Source organism: Ranitomeya imitator, chromosome 1 (genome assembly GCF_032444005.1).
Source record: "Ranitomeya imitator isolate aRanImi1 chromosome 1, aRanImi1.pri, whole genome shotgun sequence".
Classification (NCBI taxonomy): domain Eukaryota; kingdom Metazoa; phylum Chordata; class Amphibia; order Anura; family Dendrobatidae; genus Ranitomeya; species Ranitomeya imitator.
In genome coordinates this window covers 661,436,447-661,448,561 of record NC_091282.1, presented here as the reverse complement: position 1 = coordinate 661,448,561, position 12,115 = coordinate 661,436,447, and the positions used below count along the sequence as shown (strand labels likewise).

At 44.4% G+C, this 12,115-nt stretch overlaps 1 protein-coding gene across 2 annotated transcripts in view; it reads right to left on the bottom strand.

The window, feature by feature from the left end:
* KCNN3 (potassium calcium-activated channel subfamily N member 3) overlaps window positions 1-12,115 on the bottom strand; it is a 156,532-nt gene that overhangs the window by 18,942 nt on the left and 125,475 nt on the right. For both annotated transcript variants that reach the window (XM_069728888.1, XM_069728889.1), the window contains one exon: window positions 10,688-10,829. In XM_069728888.1, coding sequence (XP_069584989.1) covers window positions 10,688-10,829 — 142 coding nt within the window. The remainder of the gene's footprint in view (window positions 1-10,687; window positions 10,830-12,115) is intronic.

The window sequence follows — 12,115 nt, the reverse complement described above, 5'->3', positions numbered from 1 at the left end:
TTCATCAGCGTGTCCGCCAGGTTCTGGCTTTGGGCACTGGTATGGTAATTTTTCCCACGGGAAGTAGAAAAATTTTCAACAATCTCTCTTTGTCCAGACCGCAGCTGAGATGACCTCACCGAACTGTTGATTTTTGAAAGCTAACTCAAATTCATCATTATTTTTTTTTCGACATTCTGGGTGATTGGGAAATACTTGTGATGAGCAGATGAATGAGCCTGATAGAAAACAGCTCATCTGCTCAGACCCCCGATCCATGCATAATGCCATAGTCCTTTAAATAGACACATACAGACTGGCTGCATCTCTCTCTTCCGAACCTGCCAAGTATTTTCTATGTCCCCATTGAAAGGCTTCCGTCTGGTTTCCCTCCTTCTCATTAAGCTCCATTCTTGTGTGCTCCTAATTACGGGAACATCAAGCGCCAACTTGTCATGTTATATTGTCTCTGGATCATCCGCCCCTCCACCGGTTTATAATCTATTTGTATTCTCTACCTGTACTTATAGGAGTTCGACTGTACCCCATCACCCCCTCATACTTCATCGGAGTTCCCAGGCCCAAACCTATAGTCTTTGTATGTTACTCCTTCTTTCAATGTGCCATTTTTAAAGGTGCCAGGAATGTCCCTTGATAGCACCCACGTCTATTGGTACAAGGGTCACTCTGTTGGATTCATGGATGTCATATTGTACTTATTTCTAGAAGGTCCCCTTCACACGTCCATTTTTTGTGTCTCTATGCAGTCCGACACGTGCACCCATTGTATTCAATGTTTGTTGGCACATGTAAGGTTTTTCACATGGACCGTGTGTCTGTGTGAGAAACCTGCAGATATGTCAGTTTTTATTGGCAGCACAGACAAAATGTGTGCCGCACACGTGCACACTGATGACACACGGATGATGTAAATGTGTCACCAGCGTGACACATACTGGTGCCTGGGAAGAAGTGCTACAGTTTGCGCTGTTCCCAGGTGCCAGATGCTGAAGGCAGCTCTTATCATTGTCGCTTGGTTTCCCCGAGATCAGCGCGACTAGGCAACAGTGACGGGAGTTGGATTCTGCACCTGCTGTGTCCCTCTGGTGTATAATAAAGAAGTAAATAATAAAATTGATGTGGGCTCCAGCACAAATTTCAGAACCAGCAGAGGGAAAGACCCCAGCTGGGGACAGATGTCAATAATTTGGGAAAAGGCACAATATCCCAAAAGGTTCCCAGGCTATTAATAATAGCTCACAGCTGTCTGTTTAGCCTTTGCTGGTTTGAATTTATAGGAGGACCGTATGTCATTTTTTTTCTGTGGTCTCCTGTAAATTCACCAGTAAAGGCTAAGCAAACAGCTGTGAGCTATTATTAATAACTTGGGAACTTTTGGGGATGTTTTCCCTTTTCCCAGATTATTAACATCAGCCCCAAGCCCTCTGCTTGTTATGAAAATTACAGGGGGCTCACGCCATTTTTTTATTTTACATAGAATGTACACAGCAGGTGGTGAATACAACTCCCATCATTGTTGCCTAGTCACACTGATCTTCGGGAGACCAGGCAAAAATGATTGTGCTGTTCCGTGTAAGTTGTGTTCTTTAGTTTTATGTATCTTCATGCTATTTATGTTATACTTTTCTCTGCTGCCACCCAGTGGTCTTTTTCCCTATGGCAGCTTGTTATGCATTAATTCTTGTGGGCATGTCTTTCACATCCGGTTCGAGGGTCAAGTCTTCTCTTCCTCTGGCAGCCATTTCAGTTTCAGTTTCATGTTGTTGTAAGAGGACGCTCTTGAACCAGGCTTAGGAAGGCATCAGTCTTTCGACCACTTGCTGCTCACACTTGCAGTCATACTTGGTGCTACATCTTACTGTACCTGGTCTACACCTGCATTTCTGGAGAAAGTACTGTATTACCAGTTATACGCTGTATGTCCAGATTTACAAAATAAACAAGTCTGGATTGCACAATCCCTGGTGTGCATCATCTCTCCGGACGCTGAGCAGCATTGGTCCTGTCTGCCTCACATCGAAGAAATACTGAAGGTACGATTATCTCTCTCTCACAACTCTTAATAGTCAACCACACCTCTATTCGCCTCATGTGGGGACAGAACAATGATGAGAGCTGCCTGCAGCATCTGGCGCCTGGGATCAGCGTGAACTGTACTGCTTTTCCCAGGCATCGGTACGTGTCACACATCCACACGGACGGCACATGGACAGCAAACAGATACACAGAAGTAACATATGTACATATGGATAGCACACGGACACAGACCCTGGATCTCACCAGTACCGGTTTTTCCTGTACAGGAATCACCAGTATGTGTGAAGGAGGCCTTACAGTTACAACCCTCTTTTGTTGTGACCGACTTCATGACTTTGTGTTTTCTACTGCTTCATCTGGGTGTCAGTTTGAAATGTAGTTCCAAGAATGTATTTGTGAAGCAGATAGCTCAGGATGATTTGGGGTACTGATCCGTTCCAGGCTGGAAAGTACATGAACGTATGGCATGAACAGAACGGTAAGGCTGGGTTCAGATTGCGTTTTAGCAGTCCGGTTACACCGCGGTGTAACGCAGTCCGTTAACGCTGCCATTGAGCTTTATTTCGGGCGCATCGCTAGTGCACGCCCACAATGGGCGTGCGCTAGCAATGTGCCGTCATTGAGTGACGGACCCTGGGACACGGGCTGAAGTGTTTACGGGTCTGTCACCGCTACCGCAGATAGAGCATCTGCTAGCTCTATCTACACTAGTGCGATGGCAAGTCGGCACTTGCGTTAACACAGCCTGCTTAACGCATGTGTTGAACGGGCTGCTGTTAACGCAGTGTGAACCTAGCCTAAGAATACTGCTGCACCTGTAAATGTGATGTATGGGGCCTAATGTAAGAAACCTCTAATGTTAATTGTTCTTTACTGGCTCTATGTAAATAAAGGATATTACTATTATTATTTTATTATTGTAGAGATGGAAAGCCTCCATTATAGACCTTGTGCTGTCTCCATAATTGCTAAATAGAGTGAGGAATGTTTAAGCGCATGTCCGCAGCAAGCAACATAATGAGATTTTCTACTCAGGCTTGGTCGCTGAACGTCTCATGGCACGTCCGACGATCAGAAAATCTCTGCAGAATTCCCTCCACTCTCTTCCATGTTCTGCAGCAAAGCAATAAGTAGGTCAGGAAATCGGAGGGGTGACAATTCATACAAAATTTATACTACCTCCAATTAGAGGGATATGAAGACACATGGATGTTCCCTATGAAAGGATGTGAGGAGCGGGCACCACAGTTGAGTCCTATGAGTTCCATGTGGCTGACTGAGATCTCAAGACATATAGCAATGCAGTTATACAGCTATATATTAAGACCTCAAAAATCCCGGACTTCCAGAGTTTCCATAAATAGATAAAACTGTTTAAGATACTTTGGTTGAATTAAAAATTCCCCATACTTTAGAACTGAAATCTCAAAGCATCCCATGCTTGTTCAATGTCTTTAAAAAAACTTGCTTCAGTAATGTGTATTCCAGGAATTTGTACTGTACATTCATCTTACGCAGGTGAATAATGCCTGTGACTTGACTGGTGATTGTAGAACCACTGTGCTATAGACCGTGGAGAGCCAGGAGAGGCGTAGCAAAGCAACCACCTGGTTCTTCACTAGAGCCGCTGATGGTGTGGCTAGACTTGGCCGCAAGTGGATGCCAGCTGCTACTCCAGGACAGACCCGGAGTCATAGCAGCTGACCACAGATTGGCAGGGATGCCTGGATAGACTCAAAAAGTCAAGTTGGCCAAGAACTGGTAAATCGTAGGGATGGATACTGCACGACTGTTTTAGACGGTGAGGATACCGTAACAGGTACAGACAGGACAGGCACAGGAACACAGGACGGACTTAGGTATAGAAACACGGGTGCAGGTTCGGACTAGACTGGAGAGGGTAGAGGTGCAAATGCGGAAGATGTGGATCAGGATCAGGACTAGGTAAAAGCAGGATGGGTTCAGGATCGGGTTTAGACAGGACGGTCAGGATCAGGGAGCACAGATACAGGGCCCTTACAATTGTTACAGAAGCGAACGCACTAACACCAAGTTGCTCAGGCACCTCCCTATAGGGGATGGTGCCTTAAATATCTGATGTCTCCCTGGTATTGGCTGGTGACATTTCAGAATTATGCGCAGCCCCTTTAAGAAGCGGGAAGTGCACACATGCGTGCCTTAAGAACACTCCTAGGAAACCTGCACACCATGCGCAGGTCATGGGAGGAAGCAGGGACCGGAGCAGAGAGGGTGAGTAAGTACTTCGGTGTCTCTGCCGGGAGGAGGAAGAGAGATAGTGCAGAGACGCTGGCATAACACTCTGCATAATAAGAGCTCAACAGAATAGTGAGTGCAGCTCTAGAGCATAATACAGGATACAACTCAGGGCCAGTACAGGATCAGTAATGTAATATGTGTACACAGTTACTGCACCAGCAAAATAATGAGTGTAACTCTGGGGTATAATACAGGATAAAACTCAGGGCCAGTACAGGATCAGCAATGTAATCTATGTACACAGCGCGTATACCAGCACATTAGTGAGTGCAGCTCTGGGGTATATTACAGGATGTAACTTAGGATCAGTACAGGATCAGTAATGTAATGTATGTACACAGTGACTGCACCAGCAGAACAGTGAGTGCAGCTCTGAAGTATAAGACAGAATGTAACCCAAAATCAGTACAGAATAAGTAATGTAATGTATGTACACAGTGACTGCACCAGCAGAATAGTGAGTGCAGCTCTGGAGTATAATACAGAATGTAACCCAAAATCAGTACAGAATAAGTAATGTTATGTATGTATGCAGCGCCCCAGAGACCTGGTCGTTGCAGTAATGTCACCCTGCCGCAAAGGAGGGTGATGTTATGTCTGATTGCACTAAAGGAGTTCACCTGACCAGGTATCACAAGCACACATTACACTTCACACTCTGGCCACTAGGGGGAGCAAAAGGCACTATGTATTAGGCCACTCCTCACACTGGTAAAACTAGGGGTCGGGTAGGAAGTTATCACAGAACGCAGCCTGGGAGAGTCCAGGGAGGACCTGTCAAGGGTGGGTTCCTGACAGGGGCCTAGCAGAACGAGTAGAAAGCAACGGAACCGCGCCTGCACTACCTTGCGGCGGTATCCTAAGAAAGGACAAGAAGAGAAGGATATTGTGGACAGTGAGAAACGAGATCAAGCACAAAGGAGAGCCAGTAGGAGTTGTGCCCCGAGAACGGCAACATCCTACTGAGGTGCGTAGCCGGTGACCGGAACACCGAGGAAGTAACTGACTTTATGCCTTACTTCAAATACCGCAGGACAGTTAATTATAGGTTGGCTGTCTACCATACATCACCTAAGCAGACATAGGGGGCAAGCGTGGAGAGGGGCGTCTCTAAGGTCCCAGAATAGCTCCGAGCCTTCCCGTCAAACGGGTGTATCCTATCCAGATAAACTTGGGGGACGGAGAGAGAGAGAAAGAGAAAGAACGAGAACAGAAGTTGTGAGGACTATCCCGAATGCTCAGCAGGGAAGAACTACAACACACAGGCGCTAGTGGTAGGTGACGATTTCCACCTGCAAAGGGAACTCTGGATGTGCCTTCGGACCGGCCGGTCTCAGACGGCCCAGTTGACAGTGCTCTGGATTGAGGATCCCGAAGCCTTCAGTAAAAGGTAAAGAGACTGCAACCCTGTGTCCTCGTTATTGACTGCGCCTTACACCATCGCCACTAACACTACCGGGAAGCCTTGGGGACATACTTCACCTGTGGGAAGGTATACCATCTAGCTGCCATCACATCACCCCAGTGGACCCCTTGCAGCGTCGGTCGACCTGACCGAATACCACAGGTGGCGTCACGAAACTTTAGCCGACTTTCCTCACCCCTTTTATTGGGCGCCCCTTAGCAGGGTCACGGACCGGGTCCAGCCACCGTGACAACCCCAGAACTGAGACAGATAGGACCGGTACCGAGTAACCCGCGGCCCTGTGTCTGGGGGCGCTCCATGTACACAGTGACTCCACTAGCAGAATAGTGACTGCAGCTCTGGAGTAAAATAAAATGTAACTCAGAATTACTATAGAATCATCTGTCATCTACATATGAACTGTAAAGTGATGTGCACAAGTGGGTATACTCCTCAATGAGGCTTCGCTTGGCTGCGTTCTGACCTCATTGGACAGATAAAAATCAAAGGTGTAAAACAGTTGATTGCAAACAAAAATCTGCTTACATGAAGAACTATTAACAACAACAAAAATGAATCTCTAATGTCTGAGACATAACAGTAAACTCCAGTCTAGAAATGGGGGACATAAGGACTTTATATAGCCTAATTTACTTCATAACAACAGTCAAAATATAGAAAAAAATAGAAGTTATTTGGAAGTACCGTAATTGGACAGACAGCAATGGCTGCTTAATCTCAAATGGACTTCATTCAAACCTGGCAGGTTATACATATGAACACGTATAAGGCTGCAAGATGGCTGCAAGCACGAAAGGTAAGCGGCTCTGCCGTGTGGTAACGTAAATTGCTGTGCTAGTGAAAATTGAATAGAAAACAGTGGTTAAGCCCATTTACAACATGACAAAAAAATGTTCCACTTTGCATGGGGATAGATACTAGAGGCGACGCTGCGGCCTTCTCTGTTGCCATGGCAATACAGCTGTAAGGCCTACTGCTAAGGGCTCATTACCAACCAAACAATAATAATAAATCCATGAGAGGGAAGCCACCAGAGGAAAAAAGGTTGAAAGGAAGGGAAAACCCTCACAAGAAATGACTCAGCTACAAAATGACATTAATTATACAATAAAAAAGAAAGACACAGGGCATTTCCAGGGCCGGGAATCAAGAAAACAAGTGGTGAGAGAGAAAAATGCTAATAAAGAAAGTGAGAGAGTGACGGGGAAAATAGAAGTTCCAAAAGGAAAGCTGCAAAAAAATAATTACTGCTGGAATCCAGAGGGAAGATAATTGGAGGCCCGGAATTAGAACAAGATATTTTTAATCAACGGGAGGCTGATTATATACTGCAGGCTTTGCGAAGACCACTTATACCGAAAAAGAGGGACGCCTTTAAAGACACGGTGTAAGTATTCTCCAAGATCTGCTAACGTATGGAACAGTAGAGCAGTCACCATACCAGGCTGCCTTACTGGGGTTGTCCAGCCAAAAATTGGGGAATAAAAATTCCCCAATCTGCCAATCAGTGTGGATTCCAATAGTGAACACCCAGTGATCAGCAAAATCGGTAGATAGGTGATTTTACTAGACAAACCCTTTAATTCTACCACTTTCTATTATGTCTTCCACTGGAAAGCAAAGCAACAGATTAGGTTGGGGACCTAAAGCAATAAATTGTGCGCCCATCCAAGATGACAAGTAGTAATTCTTGAAAACTCCCTGCCATTTCAACAAAACTTGGCATAAATAAATTGTTTAAGTGAATATAGGAAGCTTTGCAATATATCTTATAAGAGAAATATTCTTCTTTCATAACTTATGAGTCACTTGTACTCCTCTCGCTTTTCTCTCTGACTTATCATCTACTATGAAAAATTATTAAGATCAATCTTGGTCAAGTCAAGACAGACTTCCAGCAAACGGAAAGATCAGGTCACAGTTGCCTTTTGGAGAAGGAGAGGAGTAGATTGAAAAAGAATAGGAAAAACACATACAGACATATGCAACTACTACTCATAAATCATAGAGTTGGAAGGGACCTCCAGGGTCATCGTGTCCAACTTCCTGCTCAATGCAGGATTCACTAAACCATCTCAGACTGATGTCTGTCCAGCCTCTGTTTGAAGACTTCCATTGAAGGTGAACTCACCACCTCTCATTGCAGCCTGTGCTGCTCATTGGTCACCCTCAATGTAAAAAAAAGTTTTTTCTAATATCTAATCTGCATATTCTCCCCTTACTTTCTTGTAAGTGTTTATTTCGGCCCAGTACTAGTTTTATTTCCATAAGACCTTTTTTTTATAGCATATGTGATGAGGGAGCAGCCGCCATCTTGGATACGGGGCATACTAACAGAGACTGGCGTGACTCCATTTTTGCCCCATATCAGAATTTGTTTACAAAAGAAAACCCCCGTAAAAAAATACTTTTATTTAATAACAAAACAAACAAAATATATATACCCTCGAGTGGAATAGCCTAAATAGTGGGTCTATCAAAAATTAACGGGAGACATCCTCCCCAGATAGGACTAGACTGATACTTATCCAGTCACTAACAACCTCTATTCACAGATAAAGAGGTATGCCCACCTTCATATAGTAGTGCCAGTGACACACCAGTGCTGCCATTCACATCATTCCATAGATGTGCAGATGTAAGTGATATTTCCCTAGACACTACACAAAACCTACATATACGTGCCTACCTGGATGCGGAGGTTGGCACCCTAAGAATTACGAGAATGGCGCCCCTGCTCATACAATGGCTGTCCCTAATCTCCTGTCTATGCCCTATAAGGTAATAGAAATAGAAGGCCAGATGGCTTGTCACATCAAGTAATGGCATATTATGTTATATAGCAAACATGGGGCCCACCAACAGTGTGATGTAAGTAAAGAGACAGGTACTACCATTCATATTCCATGCATATATATACACACACAAGGGAAAAAAAAGGTTCTAGGTACTCTGCAACATCTTCATGACCTTGATAAACACACCTCCATAAATAAAGTAATTATAGATTAACTGGCACTACTGCAAAAAAATGTATTGAAACCACAATCCATATGTCATACTCCGTCACTATACCCGCTAACTATAAACAACAGGCCAACAGGTACAGCGTTTGTCCCTGTGGCAAAGATATCCTCATTGTGCAATTTTATACTCATCTGTTGGATTATGGTGTATAAGCGGTTGCGGATCCTAATGAAATGACTCCTCGCATGAATCAAAGCAAAACTCTTGACACGTTTCCCCCAAACATGGGTTCATCAGGAGAGATTCGGTGATAACGTGGCAGTATAGAGTTGTCCATAGAAAAGGCTGCCACTTCACCGTGGAAACAGACCACAACCCCCTCAGCTGGTTACACTTGCGTCTCTGGGACGAATGGGAGGTTGCTACGCTGGAGCCTCGCTCTCCAGCAGTATTACTTCACCATTCGCCACAGAAGAGGCGGAGACCATGGTAACGCTGATGGGTTGTCCCGACAAGGAGAAGGTGCAGGAGGGCGCATGGGGAAACACAGGAATATGATGCCCCCTAGCGCCCTCTAAAGCAGGGAGGTGTGATGAGGGAGCAGCCGCCATCTTGGATACGGGGGCATACTAACAGAGATTGACGTGACTCCATTTTTGTCCCATATCAGAATTCCCCTGGTCACCCGTCTGCAGGGATGAACACTCCTGGCCCTCACCTTTTTCCCTACATGAATAAAGGCCCTTTAGTATGGTAATGGGCTGAGCGCAGTGTAGCAGGCAGATGGTATTTCAAAGCCTGAGTGAGTCTATTGTTGTCCCAGTCGGACCGTCTCCAACATGAAATTATAAATTATGGATGCATCGTCCGAGGTACAGGCTCATAAAAAATATCCTCATCGCCCTAAAGAAATTGCGCATCTGACAGTGCAACTCCCGGGTCAGTAAGGGTTCCGGAACCTGAGATGTAGAGATCAGCCTCCCACAGTGACAGAATGGGTCCAGGTTTGATCTCTGTACGACCGGCAGAACAAACCTCAGGCGCTGGTACCACCCATATACTGATCCGATCATCCTGAGCGCAGTTATTCCATATATTAGATATTGGGTACAGATTTTGCAGGGAAGTTGAGGGGTGGAGATTGCTAGCCCACCAAGTTACAGGGGGGAGGGACACAGAAGGTTTAAGAGCTGAGGACACTTGGAGGGTGACACACTCAACAGAAGAAGATGGTGATGAACTAAGGAAGAGGGCATATGCCAGTCAGAGGGGAGCAAGCATGTGCTTTTGGGGGGCTGCCAGGCAACTAAGTCTTGTACCTGTGTAACGCAGAGCTCCCCGGCTTCCACAAGCTTTATACCTCTAAGCCTTGTACTATTATTGTTATATTTTACTCTGACTGTAACTCTTGGTATATTTTTACTGCATATTTCTTGTAATTATCTAGTGCGCCCTTAAGGCATTTAAACCATAAATTGATTTTGGGCTGATCCTTTTATTCTGATTGCAAATCTTAGAATCTTAGAATACCCCCAGGCGGGTAACAGGGCAGTCTCCCCAGCAGCCATTTGCTCTAGGTGCAGTTCCCTTATTGACCTGAGAGACAAAGGGGGCGCCGGAGAGCTGTGCCTATGTAGTGATGTCACGGATTGGTGACGTGGAAGGAACCGGGTTTCCTTCACAGTATACAGTTTCATTATTATCTTATTTAACATTGTATTGGAAACTGAGATGTGAGACATTGTCACAATTTACTGTCGAACTTACTGGGTAGTTCCTCTTAAAGGGCTAGGAAAACAAAAGAATGACCTCTTAGAAAGACGGCATATAGATTATTTCTGGTCTGAGATCTGGTGCCCCTGGGGGTTTAACGGACCCCATGGCAATTCCTTACATTTTTTTTGTTTGCATATGGATGGGATGACTGCAATCATCGTATTGGAAAAAAAAACCTTATATAAAATATGATTTCTTTCTTACCATGATGCCTGTTAGCAGGCAAACACCCTTCCCGCAGTAAGTGTTTGGCACCATGTCACCATACCCAATGGAGAGGAACGTTATGGAAATCAACCACATGGCACCTAGAAAGTTGCTGGTGACGTCCTGCTGGTCATGGTACCTGCAGATTAGAGAGACCAGTTCTTGTCAGATAATCAATTTCCAGTCAACCAATATAGCCTGCACTTGAAAATGGCAGCATTTTGAGGGGATGTCCATATTGCATGAAGCAACATCTACAGATCCATTATATATTATATTATTTACTTACCATTTCTTATTGTAGCATGCTTATGTTATTTTTTTTATTGATAACCATGTACATAGGGCACTTTTTCCACATTTTTACCCTACTGCAGTCCCTGGTCATTGGTAAATCTTACATTAAAGGATAGGATTCATATATTGGAATAATTTTTTCACAAGTTTGGATCTTCCCAGCGGTGTTCATGGTCACAGCATCTGCTAATCAGATTTTAATACTAAGTGTATCAACACATCACATGAATGATGGTGCAGGCGAAATAGCAAATTTGAAGATGTACTACGAAAACCAAATGGGACTGTCATCGCTCTGGAGGGTTTCAGAGATCATTTTCCACCCTTTTGCCTCTCCAGTGACACTGTGCGTAATCTGTAATCTTATTTACAACTATTTTATGCTCTGGGAAATCATTTTGGATTTAAAGGACCCCCTCCTTAAAATAAACCAATTATTTCTTAGCGAGTTGGCCACAGCACAGTTACCGTCTAAACAAAGTCAAACATCTATGTGCTGACATCAACCAACACTCCATTCAGTGTCAAAGTTCCAGTGCTTCTCACCTGCTACTCCTTGACATTAAAGGAATTGTTATAGATCTGGCATTATATGCACTATTATGAGCAAGGCATTACTATGAATGAATGAATTACTAAGAAACTGCAATTAAAGACACCATTGTAAGACTAGCATTATGATTTTACCAGTCCCTGCTGTGGTTCAGTCCACCCTAAGGTCATCTGCTGATACCTGCGGGATTTCTGTAACCAACGGGAACACTCTAGGTCTGATGCCCACTATTACTGCAGACATGGCACCTTCTGCACCTGGCGCAGCACAAACAGATAAATCAGCAATTTTCATATCTCCGCTCATAATCAACATCAGTCCATTAAACATATTACTTCCCTCTACTAGATGGGATTATACACAGGGGGACGCGAGCTCTTAACCGCCATATAGTGCAATAACATTATGGTCTTGTAATAATTGCTCCCACTAAATGGCTCTTAGCAAAAAAGATCATTATATTAACACTTTTATTACCGATGACGTTGGATGCACCATGTGGAGGTGCCGCAATCCAATATTACAATATAATCCAGAGATCTGTGGTAATTAGGCATGCCTAGATCTACTAATGA